Source organism: Eurosta solidaginis, chromosome 4 (genome assembly GCF_040869045.1).
Source record: "Eurosta solidaginis isolate ZX-2024a chromosome 4, ASM4086904v1, whole genome shotgun sequence".
NCBI lineage: Eukaryota > Metazoa > Arthropoda > Insecta > Diptera > Tephritidae > Eurosta > Eurosta solidaginis.
In genome coordinates this window covers 220363035-220383998 of record NC_090322.1, presented here as the reverse complement: position 1 = coordinate 220383998, position 20964 = coordinate 220363035, and the positions used below count along the sequence as shown (strand labels likewise).

General features: G+C 36.9%; 1 protein-coding gene across 1 annotated transcript; it reads right to left on the bottom strand.

The window, feature by feature from the left end:
- Positions 1-2026: 2026 nt before the first annotated feature.
- Ir7c (Ionotropic receptor 7c) lies at positions 2027-12906 on the bottom strand. The gene is made up of 3 exons (XM_067780219.1): positions 12575-12906; positions 7096-7633; positions 2027-3040 (listed from the first exon to the last, which is right to left on the bottom strand). The coding sequence occupies exons 1-3, from the start codon at positions 12904-12906 to the stop codon at positions 2027-2029; spliced, it is 1884 nt and encodes a 627-aa protein (XP_067636320.1).
- Positions 12907-20964: the final 8058 nt, after the last annotated feature.

Below are 20964 nucleotides of genomic sequence, written 5' to 3'. Positions count from 1 at the left end.
CCACTCCCTTTTAAAATACCTATTAACGCCTTTCATTTGTTACCCATATCGTACAAACACATTCCAGGGTTACCCTAGGTTCATTTTCCTACATGGTGATTTTCCTTTATTTTGTCTGCAAAGCTCTCAGCTGAGTATGTAATGTTCGGTTACACCCGAACTTAGCTTTCCTTACTTGTTTATTTTAAATTTTTTCTAGATGTCTTTAAAAACTATCTCATCTATTGTGGTAACATATTTCATTTTGATTTAAAGAAAGTGAAATTCTCTAGTAGTAATTTTAATATATTTTTTAGTGGTATATACTAATATTACCCCTAGAAACAAAACTTCTTAAAGGCAATTCAAGCGCTGTTGTTGTTGTTGTTGTAGCGATCAGGACACCGCCGAAGCATTTGGGGAATATTATGGATGTTGATGGTCCTTTGCTGGATGAGGATTCGGTACGTTCCGGTAACAAGAGCTATTGAGGTACTAGCCCGACCATTTGGAGAACGATTTAGTATGACCACTTGAAACCTTCTAGGCCAAACCGCCCTTCAATCCCCAAATATCTTTGAGGAATTTGGGGTCACCATAGCCTCGGCTGTTAAAGAAACAGGATTCGCCACGGGTAGGTGAGGTTAACAATTTGGTTGGAGAAGCTGTATATTGCACTGGCAATCCCTTGTAAGTTTTTGTCGCCCCCTACGACAGGCATACCTGCCGCGGATATATTCTAAGCCCCGTAAACCGCTGGGAGTATTTCATGCGCTCAAACTAACTACTTGAATACTTAATCCTCGTTTGCCAAAATCCCAAACAATACGCACTGACTATCTAAGGGTTGGGACCCTTTTGTGTTTATCTGGCTCAAATGACAGAGCTAGTAAATGCCGAATCTCATCAAGAAGCTTACGCAGATGTCAGCTATCCTCCTGGAAGTCATTTTGTGACAATTTAGCTGGAACCGTCTGTTCAGCATTTCTTCATGTTGCTTTAAATTGAGCTCCCATGGCAGTTCTGAGTGTAGTGTTTTCCATTGTCTGGCGACTTGTAGCACATGAGCAGCCGGCCAATTGCTTTATAGGTTGTTAGCAGCGATTCTTTACTCTTTCCCAAGGAGCTGTCGCTGAGCTACTTGAAAATTTTGTTGCGACTTTGTATATACAATTTCGTAGGCAATTGCCTTCAAGACAAGAGTCTTGTCGAACGTTACACCTATGATTTTTCGGTGATCGGCGTTGGGTAGCCATCGAGGTGAACGTCTAATTCCTACGCCATTTGATCTTACATGACCGACCAAGCGGAAAAGGAGTGGGCTCAAGTGCAGGACTGTTAAGTGTCGAAGATCATGTGTACGTTTTATAACCTTAAATTAACAAAGGTATAGCTATCATTAAAAATTGACGACTGTAGACTCATGACAGGTATTCTGACTGGATACTGCCTTCTGGCGTCATACGCTTTAAATTAGGCTTGGCCAATGAAAGCAGTTGTAGGAAGTTCGGTTGGAGGAGAAAACGATTGAGTACGCTTTGGGCTCGTGCACTAAGCTTGCCAAACTAAGACGCCTGCTTCTAGGAGTGATACAGCTGTAAGATCTAGAAGCAGCAAGCAGTATACGTACTAGAAGACTTTTATTTTTTGGCAAGAGGTCTAGGTTTTAATAGGGTTTTTTTTAGTTTGGTCGTTGAACAAACTTCTGGTAACCCTATGGACTGGTTTACTCATATACTCTATGTGAGGTCCTCACGGACTGGTCAGCACAACCTATCCTAAGATCCCAAATTCAAGCATTTCGAAAGATTTTTATTAAAGGGTATCCCCTCGAGTAAGCATTCCAATTGTATTTCTGCCATAAAATCATTTACATTGCTTTTGAGGTATTGATGTTTAACTGATCTGTCTGAGTTTACAATACTTTTATCTGACATGATAGAATTTGATTCGAAAAAAAAAAAAGCTCAGCGAATCAAGATTAAGTGGCGTGGTCTGTCAAAGCTTTTGTTCATTCGCCATCCACAACAAATTAGCTCCTGCATTTCTAATAATTCAAAAAATCGACTAACAACTTAGCTAAATGCGATCGCGTTGTCCAAAGCTCCAAAATAAAAACTAAAGTGCAAAGTAACATTAGTGCAACATAAAGCCCAAAAATTCCAAAAAGCAAATATAATGTCAATTTGACCGGTTCTTGCAACTCCTGTACTTCATTACTTAATATATAACGTTTTCTAAATTTATCTATAATACCAACAGCACTTAACTCTAGAAGAACCCTATTAATTGGCCAAATTAGATAGGAATGTCTACACATATACATTGTTAGTGGTGTCATTATTAATTTTTGTGGCAAAATTGCTACGCGCTCGTCCTCATTTTCTTGTTCATAATTGTAATACAACAACGCCGGCTCAACTATGGTTAAACATTCTTTGCTGCCGCGAGCGATTCGTTTCATAATATTTGGCATTGAATTGCTGGCACCATCCGTAAAACCAAGGGAGGCATTGCCAAATGTTGCGCTTAGTAATTCAGCTAACACTGACACCGTATTGACGGTGAAATTTCTATCGACGATTTCTTGAAATGTTTGCAAAGGTGTTAGAGCACGTCCATCCTGCAGAATTGTATAAAGTTGCCCTGTATAAGCTGCGCGTAAGACCAAAGTGCACAATAGCCATAAACCAAGAATATAACGTGAAAAGTTGCGATATGGCAAATGAGTATGAATAACGCCACCATAAATTGAGGCCCAAAAGTTACTAAATGGATATCGATTGCTGTTACCAAAGACAAATGAAATAATTTTTTTGCTTCCTAAAAGTTTCAGTGCATAAATAATTATAATGGCGAGAATAATGTTAGAACCAATGAGCGACCAAATTATATATTTAAATGGCCGGTAAAGGCGCTGAATCGGTGACAGTGGACGTCCATGTGGTATGGCGACGAGCAGTGGAAAACTCATATAAGAAAATGATGTATCCATAACTTTGGCCCGCTTTAGCTCGTACATAAAGAATATAATGGTGATATTTGCTTCAGCTTGGTTTATCTAAGGGGTAGAAAACAAATTTTATATTAATATATCTCCGTCAAATAAGCAGTTTTTCATATCGATGAATTTAACTCAACCTTATGCATTATGAGTAGATTGCACGTATTTTTATGGAGAACGGTAGATTGAGCGGCACTGGCGCCATCTGATATGGAAAAGTAGCCAACTCCCAAATTTTGTTGGAGGCAAATCATAAGAAGAAGAATTTGACATTCGCTTTGGCTAAGAGTGTTGGCACACTCTGCAAGTGAAATTATTTTTCCTACTGGTTGGTAACTTTTCTAACATTTTACGTAATTAAAAACTGCAATTTAACAATCGAATACGACACAAAATATGTTAGCAAATATTTTTGTTATACAGGGAGAATGTTTATAACAGTGCTTCGCGAAATTTTGTATGTGAATGGGCGAAATAAACATAACTTGCCAAGTATGAAGTCCCTTCATATTTTCAAACGCAAAATCTTGGTTGATTGCGGCGATGTTATTGGAATGCATAAGCTTGTGTTAAACGCATCTATATGAAAAATGTCATTCGGCCGCCGCCTTTAAGTTTGTTCTCTAGAGCCGCTTTTACCATTTCCGGTTAACGCAATCGGGCAGTTAAATTGACTTCTGTCAGTAAAGTGCCTTTCAGCATAAGTCCGAGATGATTAAATTGGCATTTAGTTTGATAGACAACCCAAGAAGGGCTTAACCGGCCCCAGCGGGTCAGGGGGTTAGAATATACGCGCGGTAGGTATACCTGTCGTAAGAGGCGACTAAAATACCAAATAGATTCAATGAGTTGTGTAGCGCAACCCTTTCATGGGGTTGTCAGCGCAATATTTAGCTTCTCCAACCCAATTGTCAACCTCACCTATTTACGGCGGTCACGAACTCCTCACGCATCTAGGGGGTGGGAGGGCGGTATGGCCTAGAAGGTGACATGTGGTCATACCAAATCGTTCCCGAGACGGTCGGGCGTGGTACCGGAACATACCGGATCTGCATCCGGAACAAAGCACAATCAACATCGATAACACTCCCAAGGCCGTCTGGGAGTGTCCTTATCGCTACAACAACAACAACAAGGGCTATACCGGCAGTAAGGCATGCTTGTCGCATAGGACACACTTATCAGAGGCGAATATAATCCACAGACCCGAAGGTTGGAGGGATCAAACCAAAAATAGTTGATTGCTTTCTAATATAACCAAAATTTTTTAAATTGAAACTACATTTTCCAAAATATGCACTTTGTGCGTGTGTTCGCTGTCAACCATCCTTTAAAACATTCGTTTAACGAGAGCATTCTACAAAATCAGATGTTGAACTACATAGCGGGAAAGGGCGGGAGAATGAGAGGAAGTTGGGTACAGCAAGAGCCAAGGAGAGAAAAAGATTGAGAGATTGAGAAACGAAGTGAGAGAGGGAGGGAAAAGAGGAGCGACTAAAAGGAAGTGAAGAAAGAAGAGAGGGGGTAATAAGTAAATACGAATTTAAAGTAGTGGTGGAAAAAATTTGAATGTAAGTGTATTAGTGAGAGCCAGAGCAAGAGCATCCCAGCAGAAAAATAAATTTAAAATGGCAACTTAAATTTATTAAAAACAGTTTTATCAAACTTTTTGGAAAATTTGATTTTTTATTCAGAAATGCATCAAAATATTTTCAAGATCCTTTATTCGTTAAGTTGTAGTCGCTTCGAGGGGTGGCCGGTATTTATTTACGGTACGTGCACATGAAACTTGGATTGTAAAAGCGGCTTGACACGACAAATAGCGCTTAGAATAGTAGCGATCACTCCCTTAAAATATTATATCTTCTCGAATAATGCGGAATGTTTAAAAATTATGTGGTTGACTTACAAAAAAACATAAAGATTCATTCATGTTAATTTTTTTACAATTTTGCTAAGTTACTCTAAACCATTGCGAATTCATACAAGTGAAAAACCTAACCATTCCTCCATTGCCATACCTACCAAATAATAAATGGCAGGGAGAACGGCTGTCGCGAATGGCCAGAGAATGGAAATATGGTTTGTTTTTTTTCTCACGGTTAAAAAACTTAAGGGCCATGAATTTCCCATTTGTGTTTCAAACTAACTTTTCTGTCTACAGAAAATAAGACTACATGTTAATATTCATTATCAAAATCTAGTTAACAGATAGATATGAGCATCCAATTAAGCAAACATTTTAAAATATTGTAACGAATTTACTGCAATTCCTGTTATTTGCAACTTTCTACTAACGTTCGTATCGCTAAACTGTTGAATAAATAACTCCAATATTTAATAATGCACCGAAACTTCACAACCAATAGCTTGATTAAATGAAACTGATTGTCGCGCCTCTACTGTGGCGGCCTTTTATACTCTGGGATTTCTCGTTTGCATACTTCTAGGCTCTTCCAGAATTTACTTAGTTACTGCTATATATATATATATATATAGCTCTCATATGCGCGTGTAATTGTGAGCGACAGTTCCACAATTATAATTGCACACTTCTGGAACATCTCAGATAAGATATCTGCAAGTGTTTGTGCGTTGCTTCTCCGCTGCGTGTACGTACGTATGTGTAGACATAATGATTGAATTATTGATGTGCATACAAGTCACTGCTTAGCATCGGCTTAGAGATGATAGTATCCCTTAGTGCTGCTAATATTCGTTACAATATGTAAATATGTAATGCAATATACCAGTCGTATACAAAAATGTTTGAAAACCACTATTGAGCAAGACTGTTTACTATTGTGAACATTTTTATCAAAAAAAAAAAAATTATATTGTTTAGCTATAACAAACCTAAAAAGGTAAAACTTCACCCTAAACATATCTAAACCATGAGTTAATTACGGAAAGGCCGTCTTAAAAGTTGCTTTTCCCCATCATAATATTTCTCACAGGGAATCTTAACATTTCTGCCACAGCCGCACGGCGGGATATTTGATCAATCTAGCTGGCCAAAAGTCGATTTTTCAAAATATTCCAATTTTCTTAAAATATACTTCCTAGATGTCCAATGAATAGTATAACTTAAAAACCCATCTGCTACATCAACGGAGCTAAGCGCGGACATCTAAATTTGTATAAAAATTGTGCGCAGTTCGATGTATTTTTGGACTAAAAAGCAATATACCCTCCTAACCTAAATACTTGTTCACTTGTTTAGCCTTAATCAAATCTAGTTACATTTTCTTTAAGGGCTTTTAATTCATATGTAAGATTTTTTATACCGCATGTTTTTACTAAGTTATTCTACTTGTAATACTACTACTTTTCAATATTAAATTTTTTAAAAACCTTGCAAACAAAAAGATATATCTTTTTTTCATAGCATATCATGTCAGTAATTTTTTGGCAATACATAAGCTTGTGTTTGCTTCACAGTTTAATAATAAAAACGATACTGAGACTGATACCCATATTGGCAAATGGTAGCAACCTTGTGAAACCATCCTCAGTGCCAACACCTAGGTAAACAGTTTTAAAATGAAATAATATATCGATGTACCAAATTTTATTCAATCGGTTAAGCCGTTTCCGAGGTGGTAGTGGATAAACAAAGAAATATAGGAAAAAAAGCCGAGGTGGCAACCCTAAGTGGCAACCCTTTTTCAAAATGTAAATAGAAATGCGGAGTAAAATACCTTTCGTTTGATACCCATATTGACATATCTTATGTATGTAATGTCAAAAAATGGCCATGGGTTCATCCGAAACCGGGGGACCGATCCATAGTAATTCTGCGCGGAACACCGTGAATTTACTGTCAAATATTTCCTTTCATAATAATGAAGTGAAACAGAAATAACTGCTGTTTTAATTTTGGCCAGCTAGATTGATCAAAAACCCCACCTTGAGCTGGGCGCAGTGTTTATTCGTTGCTGTCTGGCCAACGACTGAACGGTGGAGAGTAAGAATATGTGTGAAGCAGGTCTAGCTCATTTGAGCTATGGCACGCTTTAAAGTAATGCAGACAAACCAGAGTTAGATTACAACAACGTCTGCCGGATCTACTAGTATAAGTATATAACTCAATTCATTTTCAGAAAACTTACCATTTTCGTAACACCAGTCAGCGTACCATTTTCGTAAATATCGCCTCGTTCATGCATTTCTGGATCGACAGTTCGAATGGAAAAATTCATCAACTCCGATATAATAGCAATCAACATACCCTCGATACCACCCAATGACTTGATTGCACCGCTTTCTTCATCTCGATCGAAAATCATAAATGGCGGACTATGCCATGTTACTACAGATAATTCACAACCATGAAAATTGTTTACTTTCGTTGGAAAAAACTTGTTGTATCCTACTTTGAACTTTGGACGATTATTATGAAATGAGAATAATAGTTCCGGTTTGGCGGAATGACATTTCGTGCGGGTAAACGGGAAATAGGTAAAAGCAAACGGTGTTATATCCATTAATAAGAAAACATTTATATTTATTACGTAAAGCTCAAAGAATCTCGTAAATATTCGCTTTACGGTTTCCAAACGTTCTTTTTCCGTGCCGGTATAGATGAGAATAAACCAACCATTGCGTTTGTATTTGCTGCGTGAATCATCTAAGTCTCTTGATAGGGCTCTACGGGTAGTTGGAAGATTAAATAAGTAATAAAGGATGGAATATAATGATGAGATGATGTTGATGAGATGAATCATGGTAATCCTGAGTTGATGAGATGAATTATGATAATCCTGAGTTGCTGAGTTCGCTTTGCCTATAATGTGATAGATGAGTTCAATGTATGGTTTGAGTGGAGTATCCCTAAAGTGTTCTTGTGAGACGTAAAGTGAAGCAAAAATTTGGGAGAGTTTTAACTTAGGGCTCGCTTATCTGTCAAAGTTTAAGCTTTTGGCAAAGCGTTTCTTGTGTATCCGACGTAACAAATTTACAATTTTAAGAATCTGAAAAGCCTGAGGCATTTTCCAAAAACAATCTCGTTTATTAAAGAACTATGATTATTTTTTGTGACATAACGGATGTTACAAATTGTCGTGTCAGAGAAAGATACAGATATACATATGAGCGGTCGCCAGTAAAAACGGAATTTGCATTAAGAGTGAAGAAAAGTGAAACTTATAAATATATCATAAAACGAGAGTTATCGATTTTTCCATTAAAATGACGAGGTATCAGTTCACACATACTAAAAAAATTGAATAAAGGTGGACATGTACTTCTGGATTATAAAATAAAATAAATGTAAGGCGCGATAACCTCCGAAGAGATCTAAGGCCGAGCTTCTCTTCCAATTTGCGTCGTGCTCCTCTTGATTTTTCCTTACAAATTGGCCGGACGGGACCTACATATTTTATGCCGACTCCGAACGGCATCTGCAAGGCAGACGAGTTTTAACTGAGAGCTTTTCATGGCAGAAATACAATCGGAGCGCTTGCCAGACACTGCCGAGGGGCGACTCCCCTTAGAAAAATTTCTTCTAATTGAAAAATCTTATTTCTAAAATTTTGATGTTGCTTTGCCCGGGAGTTGAACCCAGGGCATACGGTGTGATAGACGGAGTACGCTACCATCACACCACGGTGGCCGCCGATCTGGATTATATTAGGAATAATTTCGAAACTATTTTCATGTACTTTTAGGCCAATTTCAGGATCAATTATACTTAATTTTTGGAAAAATTTCTCAACTATTCCGGGATCAATCCGGAACTATTTCAAGATCACTTAAGGATTATTTTGAACTCATTTTAGGACAGTAACAGGATTATTTTTGGATCGTTTCGATATTATTTCCGGAATTATTTCAAAACAATTTTGAACCAATCTGCAATAATTTCCGGATAACTTCGGATTTATTAAAAAAAATTTGGAAAAACTTCAGAATCATATCGGGACAGTTTTATATATTGTAACGAATTTACTTGCAAATCCTCTTATTTGCAATCCTCTGCTAAGTTCGAATCACTAAACTGTTGAATAAATAACTCCAATTTGTAATAATGCAAAATGGCCTTTATTAAAGTACTTCACAATAACAAACTGTGCAACGAATAGCTTGCTTAATAACCACACTGATTGATAGCTCAATGAAACTCTACTATTCAAAATAACACTGCTATTGCTCGCTAGATATCGTTTTAATCAAACTGCTTGACAACTCAAATCAAACTGAAAACTTTTTCACTCGCTCGTGCCGCTTTTATAGTTTACGCTGCATACATCTAGGCTCTTCTATTTCCAGAACTTACCAACTATTTCGAGTGTTTATAGTTCTTATATAGTTTCTACTTGTTTACAATTTTCTACTTTTCAGCGTCTCTCAGATGTATGTGAGTTTGTAGTTTACAGTCTCCCGCACACACATAAGCGTATAAGTAAATTCATCTGTGTGTGACATCTCATCTCTCGCTGCCTTGTATGTAAATGTTGCTCGTCGGAATGTGTAAATATGTGTAGACGCAATTATTGATTCGTTTATGTAGATACATAATGATCGAATTATTGATGTGAATTCACGTCACTGCTTAGCATCGGCCTGGAGATGGCAGCACTCCTTAGTTTTGCTAATATTCGTAACACTGCCCTCCACCTAAGTCTGATCGTCCCGATCAGACAAATCTCCCAATCTAAACGCCGCTAGCATCTCCAAATGTACCACCCTTCTAATCCGTGGTTTCCCAGTGGTTTGTATGCGGTAGATGGTATCACTGATCTTCTTCACAACTTTGTACGGGCCTTCCCAACTGCACCGAAATTTGGCTGGAACACCTTTCCGCCGGTGAGGGTTGTTTAACAGTACCAAATCTCCCGCCAAGAAATCTTCCGAATTAAAGTTCTTGTCATGCCAGTGTTTCATCTTAGTACTCATTACCCTGGGCCGTTCCTTCACACTCTGTTGTTTGGTCAATGAACCATTTCGTAGAGCTTGGGCTGGACGGATTTGCTTTGCATAATCGGTATCGTTCCCACATTTCACAAGAGTAGTGCGCTCCGGCTTGAAACTACCCTCGCATTCTTTCTCGGAAATTCGTTGCTTCGTTTTCCTGCGTCTTTTAGGTTTTGTCAATGCCAGTGTTTCTCTCGCAGGTACTTTTGATTTTGATTTATTTGGCCCATTCGATCTATCAACCTTTGCCTTTGACTTTCGTGGTCTTTGTCGAGTCTTTTCCACCAGTACCCGATTACTGCTGAACCCTTTTTCCAAACTAAAGTTAAGTGATATGTCCTGGTTCTTATAGCGCATAATTTTTCTCCGCATATCGATCCTGACGTCATGGTCAACCAAGAAGTCCACTCCCAATATGACTTCATCAACGATCTCCGCCACAACGAATTTGTGTAGAACCATGACTTTCCCAATTAATACCTCACATACCACTTCGCCTTGGACTTGATTATATTCGCCTGTGACCGTACGCAACCTTGCTCCAGGTAATGACTTTACTCTCCTGTAGACCAAATCAGATCGAATCAAGGAATGAGATGCCCCCGTATCTACAGTCAGTTCACGCTCTTTACCATCCACATTCCCTCTGACGGTAAGACTGCTTGATTTCCTTCCAATTTGCGACACAGATATCACAGGACATTCAACAGCCGGGGCAAGTTTTCGTTCTTTACATTCGACACGCTCTTGCTCATTTCCGCCAGCTTTGCGTTTACGGCCACCCACATTGTTGGAACTATTAGGACCAAGATCGCAATGACGTGCAATGTGACCTGGGTTGCCGCACTTGAAACATTTAATAACTCCGGCATTCTTCTGTTGTGATCCCTTCAGTGCTTCCAAAATTGTGTCTACCCATTCTGGCCTTTCTACTTCTACACGATGAGCCTTATATGCTGGTTTACTTAATAGGGAGGCAGTTTCCTGAACTTTGCCATGTCCAAGTTTATTCGAAGTCTTCGGAATTTATTCAACAATTCCTCTTCTGACACCAATTGTAACGAATTTACTTGCAAATCCTCTTATTTGCAATCCTCTGCTAAGTTCGAATCACTAAACTGTTGAATAAATAACTCCAATTTGTAATAATGCAAAATGGCCTTTATTAAAGTACTTCACAATAACAAACTGTGCAACGAATAGCTTGCTTAATAACCACACTGATTGATAGCTCAATGAAACTCTACTATTCAAAATAACACTGCTATTGCTCGCTAGATATCGTTTTAATCAAACTGCTTGACAACTCAAATCAAACTGAAAACTTTTTCACTCGCTCGTGCCGCTTTTATAGTTTACGCTGCATACATCTAGGCTCTTCTATTTCCAGAACTTACCAACTATTTCGAGTGTTTATAGTTCTTATATAGTTTCTACTTGTTTACAATTTTCTACTTTTCAGCGTCTCTCAGATGTATGTGAGTTTGTAGTTTACAGTCTCCCGCACACACATAAGCGTATAAGTAAATTCATCTGTGTGTGACATCTCATCTCTCGCTGCCTTGTATGTAAATGTTGCTCGTCGGAATGTGTACATATGTGTAGACGCAATTATTGATTCGTTTATGTAGATACATAATGATCGAATTATTGATGTGAATTCACGTCACTGCTTAGCATCGGCCTGGAGATGGCAGCACTCCTTAGTTTTGCTAATATTCGTAACAATATCATACTAAGACAATTTCGGTATCATTCCGAGAATATTTAGAGTATTTTTGTGTTAATTTCAAGATTATTTCGGGATCAGCTGTAGTATCATATCATGATTTATTTCGGTATTTTTCAAAATGATTTCAAAAATGTTCCAAAATTGTTCCGAAATAGCCACGCAATGAATCTGAAGCTATCCCGAAATGATACCCAAAATAATTCCGAAGTCATTGTCCCAAAATGAGTTCAAAAAATTAACGAAACGATATAGAAATTGCCCCTAGTTTGTATCTTAAATAATCCTGAAGTGATCCTGAACTTGTTCTAAGTTAGTCCCAAAAGAGCCTAGAAAATATTCCGAAAATAATTTAAAATTGACCCTGAAATTGCCCCAAAAAGTTTTTCTGAAGTGCTCTTTAAAATATGTAATTCCGAAGTGCTTCTGACTTCGTTCCGAAATGTCCATGAAACAGTCTCAAAGTAGTCCCAGAATGGTTCAAGAATATACGGTACAATTCCATCTTCTTCAGAATTTCAGAAGACTGTCAACGTATGATCCAAAAATTAGGTTAAAGAGTAATTCGTGTTATAGCGACTCATTAAAAGTAGTTTCGCTAAATTGTTTAAAGGCAGATGGAATTATTTACTATCAGAACAAAAACCTAAAATTACTTTCTATCAAATTCTTTTATTTTGAAAAATTCTGACACAAGAAAAGTCACAAATCTGTGTCGACATTTAAAGCAATGAAATCAGAGTTCTTCAAAATCAGCTCCACGATAGATCCATATTCAAGTTATACATTATTTTATTTTTGATGCAACTAAAATTTTTCAAAAGTTTTAAGTATTTTTATCACAAGTACACATTTAGTTAAAAAAAAAAACGGGGCCAACTCAGCAGTGCGTACAAAAACATTTGAGACATGAGAAACAAACTTAGAAAACTGAATTAAATACTTACTGAAATGAGTTCCAACTATCGACAAACCAAATCGCTGAGTTTGAGGAGCCGCCCCATTCGATACGTCTAACATCACCAAATAATTTCTCTTGCTCCAAAATGTAAACTCTATAATGTCGACGCTCCAAATGCACCATCAATGTTTGGATCAAATCCGCGTGAAGTCTGAGATGCTGACGATCATTCGCATATTGCGATATAATTAACGGTAATGCACGATATTCAGCATATTCATAGACATTTAGTATCACCCAAGCGAGGGCTAATGCTAGTGAATAATTTCCGTTACCTTCGATGCCACTTTTGTCAAGGTTACTCAATATTATATCCATACCGAATTTTATTGTATTTAGCGATCCAATGCAAATAAACCGATTTGCACCAATGCCATTTGCGAACTATTTCAACTAACGAGTTGTATATTTCAATAAATGCTGAAAATTTATTTCATTTTCATTTTGCATGTTTTCGACCAGCGTTTGACGGGTTTTCGTACACGAAATGTGGTCTTGCTTAAAAAATTGGCTGCACGCTGATGATGTTCCAATTCCATTAACTGGCGACTCCATTATTTTTATACTCAGCTGAGCAGAGCTCACATAGTATATTAATTTTGTTCGCATAAAGGTACCCTGTAATGGCACAAACTAATCGAGATTGATATAGACTATATTCTATATATCAAAATGATCTGGGCGAAAAAAGAAATTCATTTAGCCATGCCCGTCCGTAAACACGATAAATTGAGTAAATTTTGGGATATCTTAATGAAATTTGGTACGTAAGTTCCTGGGCACTCATCTCAGATCGCTGTTTAAAATTAACGAAATCGAACTATATCCACGCCCACTTTTTCGATATAGAAAATTTCGAAAAACCGAAAAAGTGCGATAATTCATTACAAAAGATGGATAAAGTGATGAAACTTGGTAGGTGGGTTGACCTTATGACGCAGAATAGAAAATTAGTAAAATTTTGGGCGATGGGCGTGGCACCGCCCACTTTTAAAAGAAGGTAATAAATAAAAGTTTTGCAGGCTATAATTTGGCAGTCGTTGAAGATATAATGATGAAATTTGGCAGGAGCGTTACTCCTATTACTATATGTGTTCTAAATAAAAATTAGCAAAATGGGATGACGAACACGCCCACATAAAAAAAGAATTTTTAAACAAATTTTAACTAGAACAATAAGCTTAGCGAAAAATAGAGTATTCTGTCAAAGATATTTCACTTATCAAGTTTTATTGTAAGAGGAAATTGGGAGACATTTTTTTTTAAATGGGCGGTGCCACTTGTTATATAGAAAAGTAATTTATCTGAAATTAACTGTACAATTGAAGCTCACGCTGAGTATATAATGTTCGATTACACCCGAACTTAGACACCCTTACTTGTTTTTTTTTTATATATATGTACATATGTATGCAGATAATATTTTAGTATATCCTGGTTACGTTAAAATTTCACATGCATATAAATAATTTTGTGTAAAATAACAGTAAGCAGTCTGTAATTTTAGATAATCATCTCTTAAACGGCTCATAATGGCATTTGTTAATGGCGTGAACTGCATTTCAATTTACAAACAAAGTAGGATTAATTGTTTTATTCGAAATCCACCGTGTGTGAGATTTAAGAATGAGGAAGTGGGTGTAAAATAAAATTTGAATAATTTTTGTTGCCATTAATTTTATACTAATACTAGCAGACCCGGCAGACGTTGTTCTGCCCTAAATTTGGCCTATCTGCATATATTTTAATAAGCTTTTTCCGTCTAACTCTGCCCTACCCCTCTACACTTTTTCCTAATCTTTTTATTCATACCTCCCTCCGTCTTTTTCGCTTCATCTCCATCTTCATCTCATTCCATCTCTTTCTCAGTCTCCTTCTCTCTTTTCTCTTCTCTCAAGTTTTTCTGCTTCTTCTTCATCTCTTATCGCCAGTCCCAGAGGGTGGTATGAATTTTGTTGCAGTCCCACTCCGAGTCTCAGTCTCAATCCCAACTAATATAGGCAAATTTATATACGAAATTTCAGGCAAATCGAATAGGACGTATTTAAATAGGTATGAGGGTATTATTAATTCTTGTCTTTATTTCGGCTTCGCATGCATATTTATCAGTTTTGCTAGGTTGATGCGACTAAATCGAATATCACAATGAACTTTAAAGCTCTCAGCAACAGCTTTCATTTGATATCCATAATACACACACATTCTAGGGCTATCCGGGTCCATGTTTTGGCATATATCTCGAGACCGTAATCACCTAGCGGTGTAAAACTTACACTGTACTAAAGCATACATCAACAGCTTCAATTTGATACCCATAATGTAAAAACACATTCTAGGTGTATCTGGGTCCACGTATTGGGCTATATCTCCAGACCCTAGCCTCCCAGTTGTATGAAAATTATCCTGTACTATAGCATCATCAACAGCTTGATATCCATATTGTATAAACACATTCTAGGGGTACCCGGGTCCACTTTTTGGGCTATATCTCGAGACCCTTCCCTCCCAGTTGTATGAAAATTTTCCTGTACTATAGCACTCATAAACAGCTTTCATTTGATATCCATATTGTATAAACATATTCTAGGGGTACCCGGGTCCACGTTTTGGGCTATATCTCGAGACCCTAGCCTCCCAGTTGTATTAAAATTTTCCTGTTCTATAGCACTCATCAACAGCTTTCATTTGAAATCCATATTGTATAAACACATTCTAGGGGAACCCGGGTCCACGTTTTGATCTCAAGACCCTAGACACGTAGCGAAAAAAAGGTAGACGTTGGCCGATTCTCAGACCTACCTAATATGCTCACAAAATTTCATGAGAATCCGTTCAGCCGTTTCGGAGGAGTTCAGCCTCTAAAACCGTGACAGAAGAATTTTATATATTAGATTAAATCTATACTTTACCTGAGACTTGTATAGTTAACCCTATGATAGATACCCTGCAGTCAAACCAACTACTTGTATACTAGAAGAATACTACTTTGTCAGAAATCACAACTATTTAGAGCTCTGTCTTTTTCATATTAGCAACTGGTATTTTTAACACGGCGATGTTCTACAAAATATCAATTGCCAGTCTCAGCATCGGCATCATACCTGTTGACAAACTAGTCATTATATGCTTCAGAATCGAACCAGATGACATACTACTCAGTATATGCATCAGGGGCATACCAATTAATGCACCAGTCAGCCTCTCGCCAGAATTATACCAGATGGCATACTACTTAGTTTAAGCAATAGTTATTGATAACAGCGTTCTCTGGGCGCGACCTCGCGATGCTACTTCCCAAATTAGTGTGGACTAGGATTAGGACCTCCTTATGTTAATCTTGATCAACCGGATGAGTTCGAAGGTGCCGTATGAAAAGAACAAAACATGCGTTAGGTAACTGATGCCCTCATGCCCAAGGTGTTTCAGCATCGGAATAGCTATTCCATCTGGGCCTATCGATTTAAATGGCTTGGCCCTTTTAATGGCTTCTTTAATCTGCAGTAGTAACGGTGAGGTCGTATTTAATCTAGTTCGACAAACAAAATCCAAATGAAATACTAACTATTATGAATAACGCCACAAAATTCTAGTCTATAAACTATTCAAAAACTGAGTAGTATGTTTAACCTCAAAAAATCTAGTCAGTGAAATATTCAAACACCAACTAATATGAATAGTCCCACAAAATTCTAGTCAAAGAACTAGAATGTTTGCTGGCTACTTTGGCTTTTGACTGCAGGATAACTCTGTTTTAGTGCACATATAATGAATATGGCCATAGTAATGGTTGAACTAATGGAGACAACCGATTCCCAGATTTACATATCTACTAGTCCATAAAATGTACAAAGATTCAACGAAGAAGGAATAATTGGCACACGCATGACGTTTACGTAACTTTTTTGTATGAACACACAAAATCGAAATTCGATTTTGAGCATCGAAGAATAGTTGAGTTTGCGATTATTCGAATAATCTAAATAAATCAACTATTCGAATAGTGAAATTCGATTAACAAACCAAGAAAAGTCGAACAATCGAATATTCGATTATATGATTTATTCGAATATTTTTAAGAAACGTATTCACATACCTACCAGCTCTACGTAAAATGACATATCGGTATTCTCATCAATACCTTTCCTTTGATACACAAATCGTTAAATTTAATTCAGAGGTACCCTGGCCAGCTAAAAAATGTGTTTATATGTGTAGATTCAATGTTTTCGGCATTTTAATGTTGACAAAACAAATATTAAGCTTGATTTCACTAATATTCACTAACTAGAGTTATAACAAGTAAGGCAGTCTAAGTTCGGGTGAAACCGAAATGAAATGCTGTTGTTGTTTGTTTTGTGTTGCTTAATAGTGTTACAAGGCTGCGCAATAATACATTTACATACGGTTCTATTCTGAACTAATTTTCGCTCAAAATAAGAAAAACAGATACAGAGACTAACACCAATAACCTTGAGCGGGTAATAATGCAGTTTGCCTTCAGATATGGGGATTTCCCTACTTTTTATTTTAAAGTAAAGATATAACAGAACAATAAACATAAACACACAAGTGCCATTGTACTAAAAAACGTTATTACAAAAAAGGGCAGGTCAGTAACGAAAATTTCCAACTTTTACTAGAAATAGCTTATTACCTGCATCTACGCACTTTTACAAAATCTATATATATAAAAAGAAGTGTACATTTTGATTGTCACTCCATAACTCGAGAACGGATAGAAAGATTGCCATGAAATTTTTAGGAAAGATACAGGAATGAGAGATGATGGTTAGTTGATTTTGAAATCCCAAACCGGTTTAGCCATATATATATATACATCAAATTCTGTGTGTGTGTGTGTGTTCGCTATGGAAACGTATTTCCCACACATCAATCATCACCAAATTTTGGTTATGGGTTCCTTCGATCAACGGGAAGGTTTTAGGCTAAAAATAATTTCGATATATAAAAGGGGCGTGGCACCTTCCATGGGTATGCAGTACCAAACCTTTGAAGGTATTGGAATTGCGGAATTGAGAAAAAGGGGGCGTGGAACCTCCCATTCAAATGGAATCTCTGGTACTGCATAATTTTGAAGGTATACATGCCAGAACATTGAAATTCAGTAAGGAGTTATATGAGGTCAATCCCTAACACCACCAAAAATTCCGCAGAATTGGGAAAAAGGGGGCGTGGAACCGCCCATTCAAATGGAATCTTTGGTACTGCATAACTTTGAAGGTATACATGCCAGAACATTGAAATTCAGTAAGGAGTTATATGAGGTCAATCCCTAACACCACCAAGAAAATATGGACTTGGGAAAAAGGGGGTGTGGAACCTCTCATTCAAATGGAATCTTTGGTACTGCATAACTTTGAAGGTATACATGCCAGAACATTGAAATTCAGTAAGGAGTTATATGAGGTCAATCCCTAACACCACCAAGAAAATATGGAATTGGGAAAAAGGGGGTGTGGAACCTCCCATTCAAATGGAATCTTTGGTACTGCATAACTTCGAAGGTATACATGCCAGAACATTGAAATTCAGTAAGGTGTTATATGAGGTCAATCCCTAACACCACCAAGAAAATGCGGAGTTGGGAAAAAGGGGGCGTGGAACCTCCCATTCAAATGGAATCTTTGGTACTGCATAACTTTGAAGGTATAGATGCCAGAACATTGAAATTCAGTAAGGTGTTATATGAGGTCAATCCCTAACACCACCAAGAAAATATGGAATTGGGAAAAAGGGGGCGTGGAACCTCCCATTCAAATGGAATCTTTGGTACTGCATAACTTTGAAGGTATACATGCCAGAACATTGAAATTCAGTAAGGTGTTATATGAGGTCAATCCCTAACACCACCAAGAAAATATGGAATTGGGAAAAAGGGGGTGTGGAACCTCCCATTCAAATGGAATCTTTGGTACTGCTTAACTTTGAAGGTATACATGCCAGAACATTGAAATTCAGTAAGGAGTTATATGAGGTCAATCCCTAACACCACTAAGAAAATGCGGAATTGGGAAAAAGGGGGCGTGGAACCGCCCATTCAAATGGAATCTTTGGTACTGCATAACTTTGAAGGTATACATGCCAGAACATTGAAATTCAGTAAGGAGTTATATGAGGTCAATCCCTAACACCACCAAGAAAATGCGGAATTGGGAAAAAGGGGGCGTGGCACCTCCCATACAAATGGAATATATTATACTGCATATATCTGGATGTCGTAATGGTAGAATAATTAAAATTGGTAAGGAGCTATGTGACGTTAAGTCCTATAACCTCCAGTAAAATGTGGAATGGGGAAAAACTATGGCTGCCGTACAAACTTAAGTTATTTTAACACCTAAAGTTTGACAGCATTGTTGAGTTTAGCTGTTATGCCTTTTGGAAGTTTAGTAATCTGCCGCTGTTAAAAAAATTGTTTAGCTTCAGTCTATCTGCATCTTCTATAAAAATCAAATCTCTGTGTGTGTGTTCCCTATGAAAACGTGTTTGCTATACTTCGATCATCACCAAATTTGGGCTCGAGGTTCCTTCGATCAAGACGAAAGTTTTTCATATTTCAGAATTAAGAATTTTAAATTTAAATGTTTTTGTTTTTTGGCTATGCGAAAGAACTATCTTAGCTCCCAAAAATGATCATGTTAACAAAATCAATGATCGCTTTCAAAATCAATATCCTGGTGAAGTGACGAAATATAAATTGATAGACACATTTACAGATGAAGATAAAATTGTGAATTATCCAAATGAATTTCTATACTCCTTAGAACCAAAAGGAATGCCTGCGCATATATCAACTTTGCAAATTGGCTCACCAGTCATGCTTCTTCGGAATGTAATCAAAGCAACAATCATCGGCGGTAAAAGCAATACAATAATATAAAATAAGATACAATAAGATACAAGAATAAAATGTTTTAACAGAAAATTTCACCAAATATGCGTACAAAATTCAATTCAATTTACAGAAAAATAAATTAAATTATCAACAAACAAAACAGCAAAAATAACGCAACATCCATTCGATCTCGGGCGTTACAACGTGCGCCTGGTAAAGCTAGTCTTTTATATAAAAAAAGGCAATTTAACCGATTTAGTCCATTTTTACCGAAAATATTTCCTGCTAAAAGGCATACATATGGACCAAATTTTTGGTCGAGTTATGGCTCCAGAAACGCTGGGAAATGCATTGTAAGAAAGGGGCAGTGCCACGCTCATTTTTTAAGATATGATTTTTTTCTCACTTCTTGTTATAATGGCACAAACTGCGATTGGTACAAAACTAATTTTCGCTAAGATTTAACTTATTATTTTTGCCTACAACCCTTTTTAAAGTCATTTATATAAAAGTGGGCGTGCTCCTTAACCAATCTTATCCATTTTTACTAGAAATATTTCCTGCTATAAGGGAAATATGTGTACACAATTTTGTTACGATATGTAAATTTTTCTTCGAGTTATGGCTCCCGAAACATTGAAAATTGCTTAGTCATAAAAGGGGCGGTACCATACCCAATTTTTAAAATTTGAAGTTTATCCTATTTATTGTTATAATCCAATGAACAACCATTGATATAAAGCTCTTTTTCGCTAAGATATAGCTTATTATTTTCGTCCACGGCGCTTTTAAAAATCTTTTATATAAAATTGGGCGTCGTCCTTAACCGATTTCGTTAATTTTTCTACAAAGTATTCCTTATAGTAAAGGCAACCTCTCTGCCGAATTTTGTTACGATAGGTTTAACGATTTGTGATTTATAATTAATAATATTTGTAAAATTTATTTAATCGCAAGTGGGCGGTGCCACGCCCATTTTAAAAAGTTTTTTTCAAATTTTTACCAAGAGTCTCAATATCAGTCCATATGTCAAATTTCAGTATTCTAGGTGTATTATTTAATAAATAATCAGGTTTTTTGTGTTTTCCAAAATGTTATATATATAAAAAGTAGGCGTGGTTATCATCATATTTCGCTCATTTTCAATACCAATATATTCTGCGTACATATAAGCGCGTGTACAAAATTTGGTGAAGATATCTCAATATTTACTCAAGTTATCGTGTTAACGGGCAGACGGACGGACGGGCGGGCGGAGGGACATGGCTCAATCAAATTTTTTTTTCGATACTGATGATTTTGATATATGGAAGTGTTTATCTATCTCGATTCCTTTATACCTGTGCAACCAACCGTTATCCAATCGAAGTCATAATACCCTGTGTACAAGTACAGCTGGGTATAAAAATAAGGTTTTGGAAAGTAAGCTTGGTTTAAAAAGTCAAATAAATACAAAATATACATTATACATTTAATTTAGTCAACATTTTATTAGATTATTTATAAATTTACTCTATTGA